Raw genomic sequence first — 13,427 nt, 5'->3', positions numbered from 1 at the left:
CTATAGTAAATGGTACAAGAATACCATAACGTGCAACACTCATTGCACAATCACACCAAACCTCACGTTCACCACGGGGACAAGTCCATGACTTTCAACCATGCAGGCCTGGTCAGGATATCAGCAACCCACGCGCGTACATGTGGCCGTGACTCAAACAACCTCTTCAACCTCGTCGACATCAAAAAGTTAATGTTCGGTTGGTGGTGGAGATCCGCTAGCGTGAAGCTATCCCCTGCCAAATACTTGTTCTCCTTTAGTCGTGCCTCGTACACGTCAAGCACTTCAGATAACTTCTTTTCGTTCTCCGCCACTAGTTCTGGGGTGGCACGAACACGACCCATTGCTATTTCCATTAGCTTCCATGATGCTCTATCGAACTTTTGACTTTCAACTTCCATCCACACCGTTTGTATCGCCATCTGAATCGGATCCTTCATTATAAGTTCCGTTCCCTTGCCCACGTATTTGCGTGCTATGTACTGCGTAATCGCTCTTGATTCTGAAAAAGAATAACAAATAATGCTATTACCCCATAATCTATATATGTAATTACTAAAAGACTCATTTTTATTATAAGGAAAAGGCTAGCAACGCAGCTTGTTGCTTGTTTGACATATATTTCCAAATTGGACCATTTATCGAGTTTCTAAAATCAACTAGCAATGGTTCAAATTTGAAGGGTTAATTACCGAAAAGCGTGACATCGCCGTCCTCAAACGCTGGAACTTGACCAAAGGGCTACATCAACATACATATATACGGGTTAAAACAAGATAAATTTGAAGTTAACGAATGATACGGGTTTTGAAATCTAATAATCTGATATACATACATTGCGCGCTAGGAAACGGGGCCTTTTGTGTTCCAAGATGCCCATGTTGACTCTTACAAACTCATAATCGACGTTCTTCTCGTAGAGAGCGGCTAGAACACGATAGACCGCGTTTGAACCGATGAATCCGAACACTTTTACCGTCATATTTTGAAGGTTGTATTAGCAGCTAATTTCTTATGAAATGATCAAAATTAAGACCACAAAGAGGTAGCACAAATGAGGAATTGGAGGATGATGGTTAAATACAATTAGATTAATAGGCAATTGTGGAAGTGAAGGTGTATATATATAAGCAACAAGCATATAGATGCATAGAAATACATAAATGGTCCTTAAATTATCTCTTCGTTTGCGCTCTTGGTTAGTTGATTTCTATTATTGCATTTTAACCCTCAAACTTTTACTTTACAAATAAAGCGGTGAAGTTTTTTCACAATAAAAGAAACACAAGCCGCTTTATTTGATATGTTCATTAAAAAAGAGGTACGTTTACTCTAATTATTATTGTTTTCTAAACGAGTCAAGCTACTCCTACTCATGACCAGATTGATAAAAACCATGAGATGAGCCTAGCGTTTTCATGCACAATTCAAGTCTAAGCCTCAAATAAAACTTGTGTTACTTATCATTATCAAAGCTCGAGTATTGTGTATAGTTTGTTTTAACTCTTTTGGAATAATGTGTATTAACTTTATACAACACAGTCGAGCTTTGGCTCGTTTAAGATATTGCACATGAGCTTGACCAGAGTTTACTGTCGCGAGGCCCTTGTGGCGCCCCCAGTTTTTTGGAAGCCAGTCAATCCATCCACTTATGATTTATCATTGTTAATTTCTTTATGTATTAATCAGGTGAGCAGCAATAACTCGTAACTAGTAATACGTGCAAGTACACCCAGTTATATTGAGATGGTCAATCTCCCGATAGACCCATAGAGTGGGTTAGGCTCTAGTAACAAGAAAGAGAAAGAGAAACCATATTTGAGACAGTTTTCTTGTTATTTTTCTCAAACGAGATTACAATATATTTTAAAACAAAGACATAAAAATAGAAAAAATAAACAATAAAGAAACCTAATTATAATATAATACGGGAACTAATTAAATTTAAAGATAACTTAAATATTAAATTTAAATAATATTCTTATCATTTTTTTAATTATGTGTTCATTAATCAATGCGTAAAGACTTCTTGTGTCGGTCATCTTTTTCACTCTTTGACCAATGTGAACAAGATGGTGAAATTCTAGTTCTAGAAAGATGGCGTCATTGCAACGTCAGCACTTTGTTCTTTATTTTATTTGACACGTTTCAACGTTCATGACTTCTTTATCAATGCTAAGCTTCATGATCGATCACCTTTTATTTTGTTTTTTCCTTTTGAGTTTATATCACGTTTACATAATATGTCTGTTAAGTTATTGTTTCAAAAAGTGTTGTTCCGAACACCATGTTTATGGGTTAAGGGAGAATGGGCACTCATGGGTACTATCCGTGTACCGTCGAATATTGCCTTGTCATCTCATTTCTATCCTCAAGTGCCCAAAGTCTAAAAATATTGAAAACACCTAACCACAAGTATCCTATAACTTTTTTTGTTTTTTGGTTCTCCAAGTACAATAAATGTAAAAAAATGAATTAATTTAATGTGTTAACTCTTTGCCATAGAATGAAACCATGCACTCTAGACTCATGGGGTGTTGCCATGTGGTTTGGAAGCCATGCATGCATTCTACCTATATTGGTACCCCGTCCTCTCATGAGTAAGAAACAACTATCGTATTTTTGTCATTATTATATATAACAAATTAAAAGTTTGGTGTCGCAAGTGCCTTATTGGGCCACTTGGCTGCACCAAACTGGTCCGTAAGGTTTGTTTTTGTTTTTGAAAGCCGAACGAACGCCAATTTTTATGTTCTTTTTTTTTTGTTTTAGTTTCGGGATCGAAAACAATCAGTTTTTATCAACGCTCGAGTTTTATCAACTGACACCACCCTATTGGTTCACATCAACTTTTATACGCTTTCGTTTTATATTGGTTTTTAATTCTGGTACAATAACACACGTCACCGAAACCGACAGAATTCGAGTCGACTTACCAGCTTAATGTTTGGGGCCAACGACACTTGGGTTTCACCACCGGCGCACCGGGTAAAAAACTATTTTATATAATAAATGATTTAAGTTTTTCCAAAGGGTTGAAGATCCTTCTGGTCTTTAAAATAGAAATAACGATATGATTATATGAATAGCATGATGAGTCGAGGTTGTGTAGCAAGGTGAACTTCCCCTTGCTCTAAACAAAAAGAAAAATTCGTTGGTTAGTGTGACGCCATGTTTTCTTAGTTTTCGTTTAGACGATTAAATCATTCATTTATGGAGTAATATATTCTTTTAAAGTATCACAAGATTAAAGAAAATGTTACTTTAAAACATTTCTTTAGGGATTATCTCGCTACTTTAACTAGGTGTTTTCGAGTAAGACGGCCGTTTAAAGGCGTATAAGAAGTACTCTCTTTTCTTATCAATTGTGGGTTTTGACACTTATGTGTACCAAAGATTATTAGTTACACATGCCTAACACTATTTTAAACTTTATACCCAAAAACACATCTAAGTGTTACTTAGTTTGTATTATATTACAATCAACCTAACTTATATAAAAAATGACTTCATATTTTAACATATTATCTATCCTTTCTTATTTTATCTACTTATGGAAAGATGAATGAATGTAATAGTACTACTGACGTACATTACCTTAACGGAAGTCATTTATAGGTCCTACTTGTGTCTTCAGTTTCACAAGTCTAATAACTAAAGTTACTAAATATTAATATTCATATACAAGCATGAGTTTACTATATATTCCTTATTGGGCACATGACGATCAGTTATTGAATCAAGATATTCTTTTTTTTTCCTTTTAATCAAGATATGCTTCATGAACTTCAATATATATAGTTATCATATCGTCCCTGAAGTTTAATAAAGTTATCTTTTATCTTTTTTAACAAATACTTATTCTTTTATTTTTCTAATACGTTTAATTTTTTATTTTTTTTAATTTAACTTACTATAAATGAAGCTAATTTTAACTTCTGACAAGTTTACTTAACCATGTGATTCGCTTATTTTATCATCGTTTAAAACTTTAACCTATCTATATACCAGGTAACAAATACACTCTTGTCTCATAGCGCAAGAATGACACACTGGTTTGTATAAAATAAAACCCATATGAACAAATATAATCTATAACACCAGGAAATTGTACGTTAAAAAAAATATTGTTTCTAGAAAAGTGACGATACATGACACTTAAAATAATAATAATAATAATAAGATTATATATATGAGTATATCAGCATCAGCTGATCAATTACGACTTTTGACTAAACAGACCCGATCAAGAGTTCAAAACATACTACAATACAACAAATATTATTCTAAGCTAGCACAATGTATTCATTCACCATGGAGACATGGCTACTTTAATTTGTAAGTTAAAGTAGGATATGAATGTGCATTATATATAGATGCCATAAGTTACACTATTAGTCCTCATACTGTCTTTAACATTTCTCTTTCAGTTATTGGACTTGGCTTTTTTGCTTTTTAACCTTTAAACTCTTACTTCAAATAGTCTTTAACTTAAGTTAAGCATTTTGTGTTAGTAGTCGCACGCTGATCTATGGAGAGCTTAGTCTGGGCTACCCATCAACTTTGTCAGTGAAATGCAAAGTTAGTGAAGATTGTTTTTTTTCTTCTTTGTTTTATATATGGGATACTATACTACCAGGCATATATTAGAATGCCATTAGGTCCAAAATTTTGTTCATAACACTACTTGATATTTCGGTGTTCGAGTATCAGTAGATGAAGTAATTAGAAGATAAGCATGAAGGTGAATAAATTGGATGGGTCATCAAGTGTACATGATATTGGAAATGAGAAATGTACATGTAGGAAACAATAATAGTTAATAATAATATATTTTTTATTTAATAGTAATAATTATTGTATATGAAAACAATAATAAAAATAAAGTTATAATTTAAAAAGGATACATAAATAATTACATATATCCAAGTATCAACTAGCTAATAAATAGTAAATGAGCCAAGCTTAAACATCCTATAAGTTAAACAAACCGAGCTCGGGCTTAAGAAATGAAACCCAAAACGTGTCAAGTTTGAGGTCTCTATAATTTAAACAATCCCAGCTCGTGCTTCGAAAACAAAACCTAATATCTCTCTAAATTAAACAAGTTGAGCTCGAGCTTGGCTTAACACACTTACACCCAATTCATAGTCCTATACTATAGGGTAGGTTAGTAACCTTTTTAAAAAGTATATTTTATGAACAGCAGTTAATTAATTGCTTTTTAAAAAAATTAGATTCCTCATAGCATTATGATTTCCTTATTGGTGATAATGATAAGAGAAAATCATTTTTGTTTTGTTGCATCCTTAACATTACGAATACGTTGACTTGTTGTGTAGAATGTGATGATTTCATAAAGGTACCAAGATTCTCGAACTTCAGCCAGTTGTAATAATTATTATTATTATTTAATTTTCTGGCTTCCAAACCGCGTTATGTTTTTCGATTGCTACTTGTGTTTTCATTGGAATCTTCTTCGTACCTAACTTAGAAAGAACCAAGAAATTTTCTTACTCCAATTATTATGCAGAACTAATTAATAAAAGTCAATCCTACATTTTCATTGTTTGCATCATCTTTCATTAAACAAAACACAAAATCAAATTTACTTGTGATTTCATGGAACACATTGCGCAAATGTTTCGTTACGACGTGTTCCTCAGCTTCAGGGGCGAGGATACTCGAACCAACTTCACTAGCCACCTCTATGGCACGCTTAAACGGAACAGCTTCGAAGTGTTCCATGATACCGCCCTTCCAAGAGGTCAAGGTATCGCTCCCCAGTTATCAGAAGCCATCCGGATATCTAAAATCTACGTTGTTGTATTCTCGACCCACTATGCGAATTCCAAATGGTGCCTTGATGAACTTTCCCAGATGTTGTATTGTATGCACACCAACGATCAACAGATCGTTCTTCCTGTGTTCCTGGATGTCAAACAAACTGATATCGGCAACGAGCATGGTCCATTTAAAGAACTAATAACAAATGATAAAACAACGTTCGATGAGAAAACGGTTCAGAAGTGGAAGGAAGCTCTACAGGAGGTAGGAGAACTTCCTGGCTTGCACCTGCAAGATGATGCCAACGGGTAGATCCGATATCTCTAAAGCGCACCTTCTTGTTGCTTATGTTTTCAGTTTTGTGGATTTTCAATAGCATTTGTATTTTGCAGGGACGAGAGCGAGTTGTTGCAAAAAGTTGTTCAAAAAGTCGACGAGTTGTTACATGGTCAACCAGACATAAACATAACAGACCCGCACCTTGTTGGGATTGAATCTCGGGTACAACAAGTCATTTCATTGTTGAACATGGGTTCTGATGATGTTCGTGTGGTTGTAATTCATGGGCCTGCGGGGATTGGTAAGACCACGATAGCAAACGCTACATATAAGCGTCTCGCTATACATTTCGGAGCCCGGTACAGCTGCTTTCTTTCTGATGTGAAGACCATATTTGGAGAAAGAAATGGGAAGCTGACTTTGCAGAAGAAGCTCTTGTCAAAACTTGGCCAAAATGACGAGAGTCAAATACGTATAGACAGCTATCATCAAGGAATTGGAAAGATAAAAAATATGATAACGAACCGAAAGCTTCTTTTGGTTCTTGATGATGTTGACAATGATGAGCAGTTGAAGACATTAGGCATGAATGCTTCAATTTTGGGTGGTGGAAGTAGAATAATTGTGACCACAACACATGAGTCGAATGCTCTTGATCAGGTTAAACCGTATACCATGTATGAGCCATGGTTGCTCGATGAGGATGAGTCTTTGAAAGTGCTTTGTTTGAAAGCTTTTGGGCAAGATGGCCCAAAGGAAGGGTTCGAGGATGTGTCGAGGGAAGCAGCGCGTTGGGGTGCAGGGTGTCCCGGTGTTTTAAAAGATTTGGCTGTGTACATTGGACACTATCAAAGTGTTGAACAATGGGGATTGGCATTGAGATATGTGATACAGAATCCTTCTTGTTTAACTGATGGGTCTTTGTAATGCTGCCTTTTTTTTCTTTATTTTATTCTGTAAAATAGTAAATCAAAAAAATCTGGTTTTTTGTCCTCCTTTCAATGTAGAACAAGATAATAAATAATACTTGAAATAACATATGGCATAAACCAATAAACAATATAAGAGGCACATAACAATAATCCACTGAATGGCATTCATACCACCATCATACATATATAGCTCAAAATATATGGTTAACCTTCTGTCATCTTTATTCACAACTTCCAGTATATACATTGGTATTTACAAAGCCACATTATACCCTTCTTCACAAGTGTCGGAAATTAGAAAGAGTCATCCGGCTTCATAAAGTTGTGATATTCCAGTTGAGTCATCTCCCCGCCTGTTTTTGGGTCAAATTTGCATCTATAAAAACTGCACAAAAACTTTATTGCATCAGCAGCTGCAAATACTATGTACAAAACAATTGGATCTGGCATAAATGCATAATGGGTCGGAAGGGGAGAGGAGTTGGTTAACGGGTCCTAATGAGTCATTTTTACACATGTTAAAATAGGTCGGATAGAGTTGGCCTGAAACCCTTTTTGTATTTTTTTAAGTTTTGATATATACTTATAACTATAGTGTGTTAAATATGATTTCAAACCCTATACATGTTATATCCATTCAAAAGCAAAGATTTAATAACAAATAATAAGCCCGTATCTTAGATCTAGTAATAACTAATAGCTAGTTGTTGCAGACACAGAACCAGATCTGTACCAGACAATTAATGAATTATCAGTTTATTCGAATTAAAAAGTTGTTTTGATATCCAGAATCATCAACTACATGGTTTGACAAATAAATTTACAAGTTATAACTCTGAATGTGAATTTTGTAACTCGCATAGTTAAATGTGGATAGTCAAAACCTTCTTCATAATTAAGAGAGCATAAATTTGGGGGTGATGTCAAGTTTAACAAATATATTAAAAACAAGAATAACGGTTACTAACCTTCCATCCAAGCCGAGGATCACCACTGTATTCTTTTGATGACCAAATGCGGCAATATAATGACAACCTTCAACCAAACGAAACTGAGCTAATGACCAGACAGAGCTAAAATACTTGGGAATAACTCCTGAAAGAAAATTGTATGGAATTCATCAACCGTTAGATAAATCATCCTAAAACATCCTATAAAATTGTATACAATCAGCTACCTTTAATGAGAGCGCGAGGGGAGCTGGAAGGAGAACTAGGGGCAGTGTGCTCTGGATTATCGTCAGCTGTCACGCTGAAAACATGAATGGTACCTTTATCACTTGAGACTGCTAGCCACTCAGCAGTAGGAGAAAACGAAAGGCTATATATTTCTGCTCTATCTGCACCCCTTCTTACCTGCATCAGATGTCCATTATCAATCATTTTGTAACATATTTATATGGTAATTCCTTCTTATAATTATCAAATGCAGCTTATCAAACAAGCATCATTCAGAACGTTCCATTTTGTTTTCTTTGGTGTTAGCATCACATGAAGTCTCGATTATTTTATTTGATAATCAGAATCATCTGGACAATTGTACTAAGATGGGGTGCATGGGTGATGAGATACTTATTGGGTGTACTTCCGCTGATAATCACTTTGTTGGTGCTAAAGTTTGTAATTTTTAATTATTCAAAAGTAGTAGACAAAAAAAGGTGTATAAGTAAATCAAGCTCTACTCTTTAATAATCAATTTTCTTACCGCTAATATCATACTAATTATTGTACGAATCATATAACCATTAGTAGGATGGATTAAACAAACTAGCATCTAGGCAGCTTAAATAATCAATAATTAAGCTAACAGTGTCTAATTGAATGTAAATAACTAACTACAGGTCATTATCACGATCACAATAGTAATATAATCATCTAGAGGTGGCAAATGGGTTGGGTTGGGTCGAACGAGTCATGGGTTGAAATGAGTCATGGGTCAAAACGAGTATGAGTCAAAATGAGTTTGGGTCAAAACGAGTCAATTAAAAAAAGGTTGTTTTGGTTTGGGTCAAAATAGGTTAGGGTTTTTTTTTATAAGAATAACGGCGGAAACATTTTAGTTTTTTTAGATTTTTCGTTTTTTACTTATATTTTAAGTTATGATTTTTTAAATTATTTTTTTTGAGGGGTTTTCTATTAAGATCAAAAACCCTCGAAAAAAATATTCAAAAATAATAATAAAAAAATTATAACTCAAAATATAAATCATAAACAAAAAAAAAGTAAAAGCACTAAAATGTTTCATACATTGACCTCGTTCCATAAAAAAAAAACATCTAGAATCGAACCGAAACCGAAAGAATCGACGAAAATGAAACAAATAAACAAAAAGCCAAAACCGAACCACATCAATTGAAATCAAAAAAATCAATCAAAACGAAACTAAAAGAATTCAAACCGAACAAAAACAAAACTGAAAAAACGAACAAAAACGAGTCCGGAATCGACCAGAAAGAAACAAAAGAAACCAAAACCCAACACGTCACGGGTGAAAACTCGTGTTGACTTGAAACTTGAACCGAACCGTTCCGATCTGAAACCCGTTTCGTGCCGAAACCTGTCTTGTACGAAAACCCGTTCCGATCCGAAACCTGTCACATTTCCTTAGGACACCAACCCACATCGAGAAATGAACTTGTCGACCCATTTTAACCCGAAAATAAAAAGATGGAATTTCTAATGACTCATTTTGATCCATTTATTTAAAACCTTTTACCCAAACCAACTCATTTAACTTTTAAAATAAATCAAATTGACTCCTCGTTTGGGTCAATATAATCATCCAAATACCTCGTGCAACAGCGTCCCATCGTGCGTATTAAAAACACGAACAAGAGTACCCTTATTACTCGCCGTAGCAAGCATATTCCCATCCTGCGCCAAAGCCAAACACGCAATCCTCGAATCATGAGCCAAAACAAACTTGGTCCGCTTGGACGCGTAATGCTCAACCCGAACCTGCCCCTTCCGCAAGCCGAGACACAAGCACAAAATTCCCCGAGGCCTGCGAGACCTCACACAGCCCCTTAGGGTTCCCAAAGGTCTCAATCTGTTGCAGCAGCTTCAAATCCGTAAAATTGTACACAAATATCTTCTGCTCCAGAACCACAACTATCCGGTCTCGCCTTAACCGGACCCCGCGGACCTCGGAGCGGAAGGAGAGCTCGCCGATGCAGCGGCCTTGGTGATCGTCCCAGATCATGACCTTGTTGAGAGGATACTGGGGGTGGGGTCCACCGCCGACTAATGCGAGTATGTTGCAGCGGAAGAGCATCTCTACGACGCCGACGCCGCCGCCGGATTGGAAGTCGCGGCGGAAGATCTCTCGGAATGGATCGCAGTTGTATATCCGGAAGCCTTGGTTGATGCCGCAAGCGAAGCATCCGCTGTCCTGATTGAATGAGACGTGGAATAGAGAGAGAGGTGAATTGTTAGGGTTTGGAATTATTAGGGTTGGATTGTGGTCCGGTATGTGAGAATGAGGATGAGGTTGAGGTTGGGTGGCGTCAAGGTGGTGAGAATTGGTTCTGATCGGTGGGAGGCTGCCGGCGAGTGAAATTGGTTGGGCTTCTGGTTCTGGATTGGAATTGGAATTGCTGGTGGTGGGGTCAGGTTCAGGGTTAGGGTTCTGCCATGCCGGAGAAGAAAACGCCGATACCGTTGCCATGGTGGATGATAATGATCGGAATATTGCTGGGTTTCTCTTTCTAGATGGAGTTTATATCTATTTGTTTAAATATAGTATAACCTTGTACTTTTCGATTGATTACATTTTGGTACCTATATTATTAGTTGAAATGCAAGATGTGACCTGTTTTTGATTTCATGTTGGGGTTTTCTTGAGTCGTTTGTTAGGTTCAAGTTAACAAAACAGAAGATAAAACAAAAGTGAAGGGAATGCGTGTATGATAAGCTCGTGATTCGAATATGTTCCTCATACTATTATTCTCTACCAACCTGGTATATGTAATATCAACACCAATCGAGCTTCCTTTGTATTTCCTTACATGAACGACCTAATTGTTTTCGAAAGTGACTGCTTATCGTCTTATTGGCATATAAGGAATATTCTCCTTGTCGACTAGGGACCAAGAGATCCTGTGTTCAATTTGGTACTGGTTTGGCTTCTACATGTGAATATTGTATCATAATTCTTCAAAAAAATTTAATATGTATATTGTTTTAAAATGAAGTGGTTAATTGTGTAATTTGATGTTATTGAGTGCGTGTTTAAAGTGAAATACATCCAAGGACATGTATACGATACTTTATGAATATTTTAAAACTATGTATGAAATAGCATGCTGGTTATGTTCATTCAACTTTTCTTGAACCCAAATGGTTATTAGAATTTATATTTTCATGCTTTATCAAGAGATGTTATGGATACATTGGAATCATGGATGGCATTTTAATCAGGATGGAACATATCTAGTATTTTGAATTGTTTATGAGTTTACACTCTGAGTTACAACTTGTTAAGAACTCATTAGTTGTGTTATATGATAAGTGAGATTATAAACCAAACCATTAACATTTAGGTGATTAAGTTTTTGAGCTTAGTTATCACATAAAGTTTTCTTGAAATTTAGCATATATGCTGTCTATTGTGTCATTTGCCTCTTAGGTAAGGAGCTCAAATGCATAAAGCAAAGTATAGGAATAAATAAGATATATATAAAAGATGGAGGGGTGCAGAGTGCACTTCACCCGTTATAATATTAACTTACGGTTAGCGGGAGTTACACGTAAGCGGAAAAACAAAGTAGGAGTCACCTGCTTTGCTGCCACGCCATCATGTGCTCAAAATAATGAAATATCTTGCTTCTTGGAATTGTGCATTGTTTTTGTTTATATTATATTGCATGAATGATCCCTTGTTTTGGTATATTATAACAACCATAGATTGACTAGGCCATTGGTTCATAATACATCATAAACCAACTTTGAAAGAAGAGTATATTATAAACTTAGATCCAAGGACAATAGAATGTGTTATTTGTCATAATATATATATATATATATATATATATATATGTATTTCTTCTAATAATTCATAAATGTCGATATGGTTATCCGACAATGCATATGTAAAAAGGGTTATCCCTCAACGGATAAAAGTTACACTATTGATAGCATCATGGTTACCTTCTACAAGAGCTCACTTACACCAAAAGAATTGACGTTGTAATGTCGGGTGTTAGCCCCCAAGTGTAAATTGTGCAAGGTTTGGACAACAGTGTGTTACTTGGGGTTAGAATTGTTCGACAGTTTGTTTTATATTCAATGTGTACAATAATGTAGTGAAATGCCATTTTCCTAGCACGGGAGGAGCAAGAAGGATGCACCACGAATGTACTCATAGTGAATGCTATGTATGTTGGGTCGTATCAAATAATTGTTGAAAGCATTCGAAGGAAATCATGTATCCATATTGGGATATGAGAGCTGCGACCAAGAGCAAGATGGTGAACTAAACTCTCATAAACTTGGGTGCGACTATTCAATGCAATAAATATATGTTTCTTATTATTTCTTATAAACATGTAAAAAAGATTATACACATTAATCCATTACTCGTCAATGTTATCTTTTACACATGTAGTATTTTCTCATCAAGATGGAAAAACTAAATACACATTTATTTACTTAAGGAGTTTTCATTAAAAAAAAACTTAGTACATAATCTGAATAGTTGATACATAATATGGTTTTTATATCTTGAATACTTTATTTAAATGATGAAGTTAAATCTTAGCAAGATCAGTGAACAAATTCGTGTGGAAATAAAATTTAGATTTAACAATCTTATTTATATATTTTGGATATTTATTTTAATGATGAATTGATTATTTTAATTCATAGTCATAGTCAGTCTAGCTATGGGCTTTCAGTAGTTGAGTTAAACGGCCTTACATCATATGAAATGGAGATATAAATACATGAAAATGATTGATAGTATTAAAAAAATAATACATAATAGAAGAAAAAAGACTTGAAAATATAAAAAAATTAAGAGTTCGATACGGTTTGGTTCGATTTCATCAGTTTTAAGGTCTTAACCCATAGCTTAGACAGCAGACTAGCTGGCTGAGTGGACGATGGGCTCCACAATCCACAGCAACTTGGATAATAAAATAACAATTAAAAAACGGACGGTTTCGATTGAATAAAAAGAAAACACATCGCACAAATCAACGTGCCTCGAAAGAAAAAACATTTAACCCGCGCATATTTTGAATCCATTTCATTTCACCCCCAAAACCAAACACACAACGGAGATTGTGTTCCGGTGATAGTGATAGATTGATTGATGAAGAGCACAAGCACAGCCGTGAAGAGGAAGCAAGCTCATGAAAGGCTCACTCGCAGGTCATCTCTCGGTAAAATTAGGTGGAAGAGCTGCCATGCCCAAAATCACCAGAAAAAG

General features: G+C 35.3%; 2 protein-coding genes and 1 pseudogene across 3 annotated transcripts; 1 reads left to right on the top strand and 2 right to left on the bottom strand.

Moving 5' to 3' along the window:
* Window positions 1–36: 36 nt before the first annotated feature.
* Window positions 37–1,030, bottom strand: LOC143631296 (glutathione S-transferase-like). The gene is made up of 3 exons (XM_077100100.1): window positions 836–1,030; window positions 693–741; window positions 37–502 (listed from the first exon to the last, which is right to left on the bottom strand). The coding sequence occupies exons 1-3, from the start codon at window positions 980–982 to the stop codon at window positions 69–71; spliced, it is 630 nt and encodes a 209-aa protein (XP_076956215.1). The 5' UTR covers window positions 983–1,030; the 3' UTR covers window positions 37–68.
* A 4,592-nt stretch (window positions 1,031–5,622) lies between these two features.
* LOC143631356 (disease resistance protein RUN1-like) lies at window positions 5,623–6,993 on the top strand. The gene is made up of 2 exons (XM_077100148.1): window positions 5,623–6,095; window positions 6,180–6,993. Exons 1-2 carry the CDS (start codon window positions 5,623–5,625, stop codon window positions 6,991–6,993), a joined length of 1,287 nt encoding a protein of 428 aa, XP_076956263.1.
* Window positions 6,994–7,139: 146 nt separating this feature from the next.
* On the bottom strand, window positions 7,140–10,671 carry LOC143631334 (autophagy-related protein 18a-like; annotated as a pseudogene). Its single transcript, XR_013153334.1, has 4 exons — window positions 9,788–10,671; window positions 8,176–8,353; window positions 7,967–8,093; window positions 7,140–7,383 (listed from the first exon to the last, which is right to left on the bottom strand). The product of XR_013153334.1 is annotated as an autophagy-related protein 18a-like (transcript).
* Between the last annotated feature and the right edge of the window lie 2,756 nt (window positions 10,672–13,427).

Source organism: Bidens hawaiensis, unplaced genomic scaffold (genome assembly GCF_021521415.1).
Source record: "Bidens hawaiensis isolate Kalapana, Puna unplaced genomic scaffold, B.hawaiensis_p1.1 tig00006061_1, whole genome shotgun sequence".
NCBI lineage: Eukaryota > Viridiplantae > Streptophyta > Magnoliopsida > Asterales > Asteraceae > Bidens > Bidens hawaiensis.
The sequence above is the reverse complement of the archived record's forward strand: the minus strand, read 5'-3'. Positions and strand labels throughout refer to the sequence as shown.

What these genes read in the sequence shown, in the direction of transcription:
- LOC143631296 (XM_077100100.1), bottom strand. Translation starts at nt 982, where the DNA reads ATGACGGTAAAAGTGTTCGGATTCATCGGTTCAAACGCGGTCTATCGT. An exon ending in CCCGTTTCCTAGCGCGCAAT is followed by an intron (nt 742 to 835) that starts GTATGTATATCA and finishes ATGTTGATGTAG; the next exon opens with CCCTTTGGTCAAGTTCCAGC. An exon ending in CGGCGATGTCACGCTTTTCG is followed by an intron (nt 503 to 692) that starts GTAATTAACCCT and finishes ATTCTTTTTCAG; the next exon opens with AATCAAGAGCGATTACGCAG.
- LOC143631356 (XM_077100148.1), top strand. Translation starts at nt 5,623, where the DNA reads ATGGAACACATTGCGCAAATGTTTCGTTACGACGTGTTCCTCAGCTTC. An exon ending in CTGCAAGATGATGCCAACGG is followed by an intron (nt 6,096 to 6,179) that starts GTAGATCCGATA and finishes TGTATTTTGCAG; the next exon opens with GGACGAGAGCGAGTTGTTGC.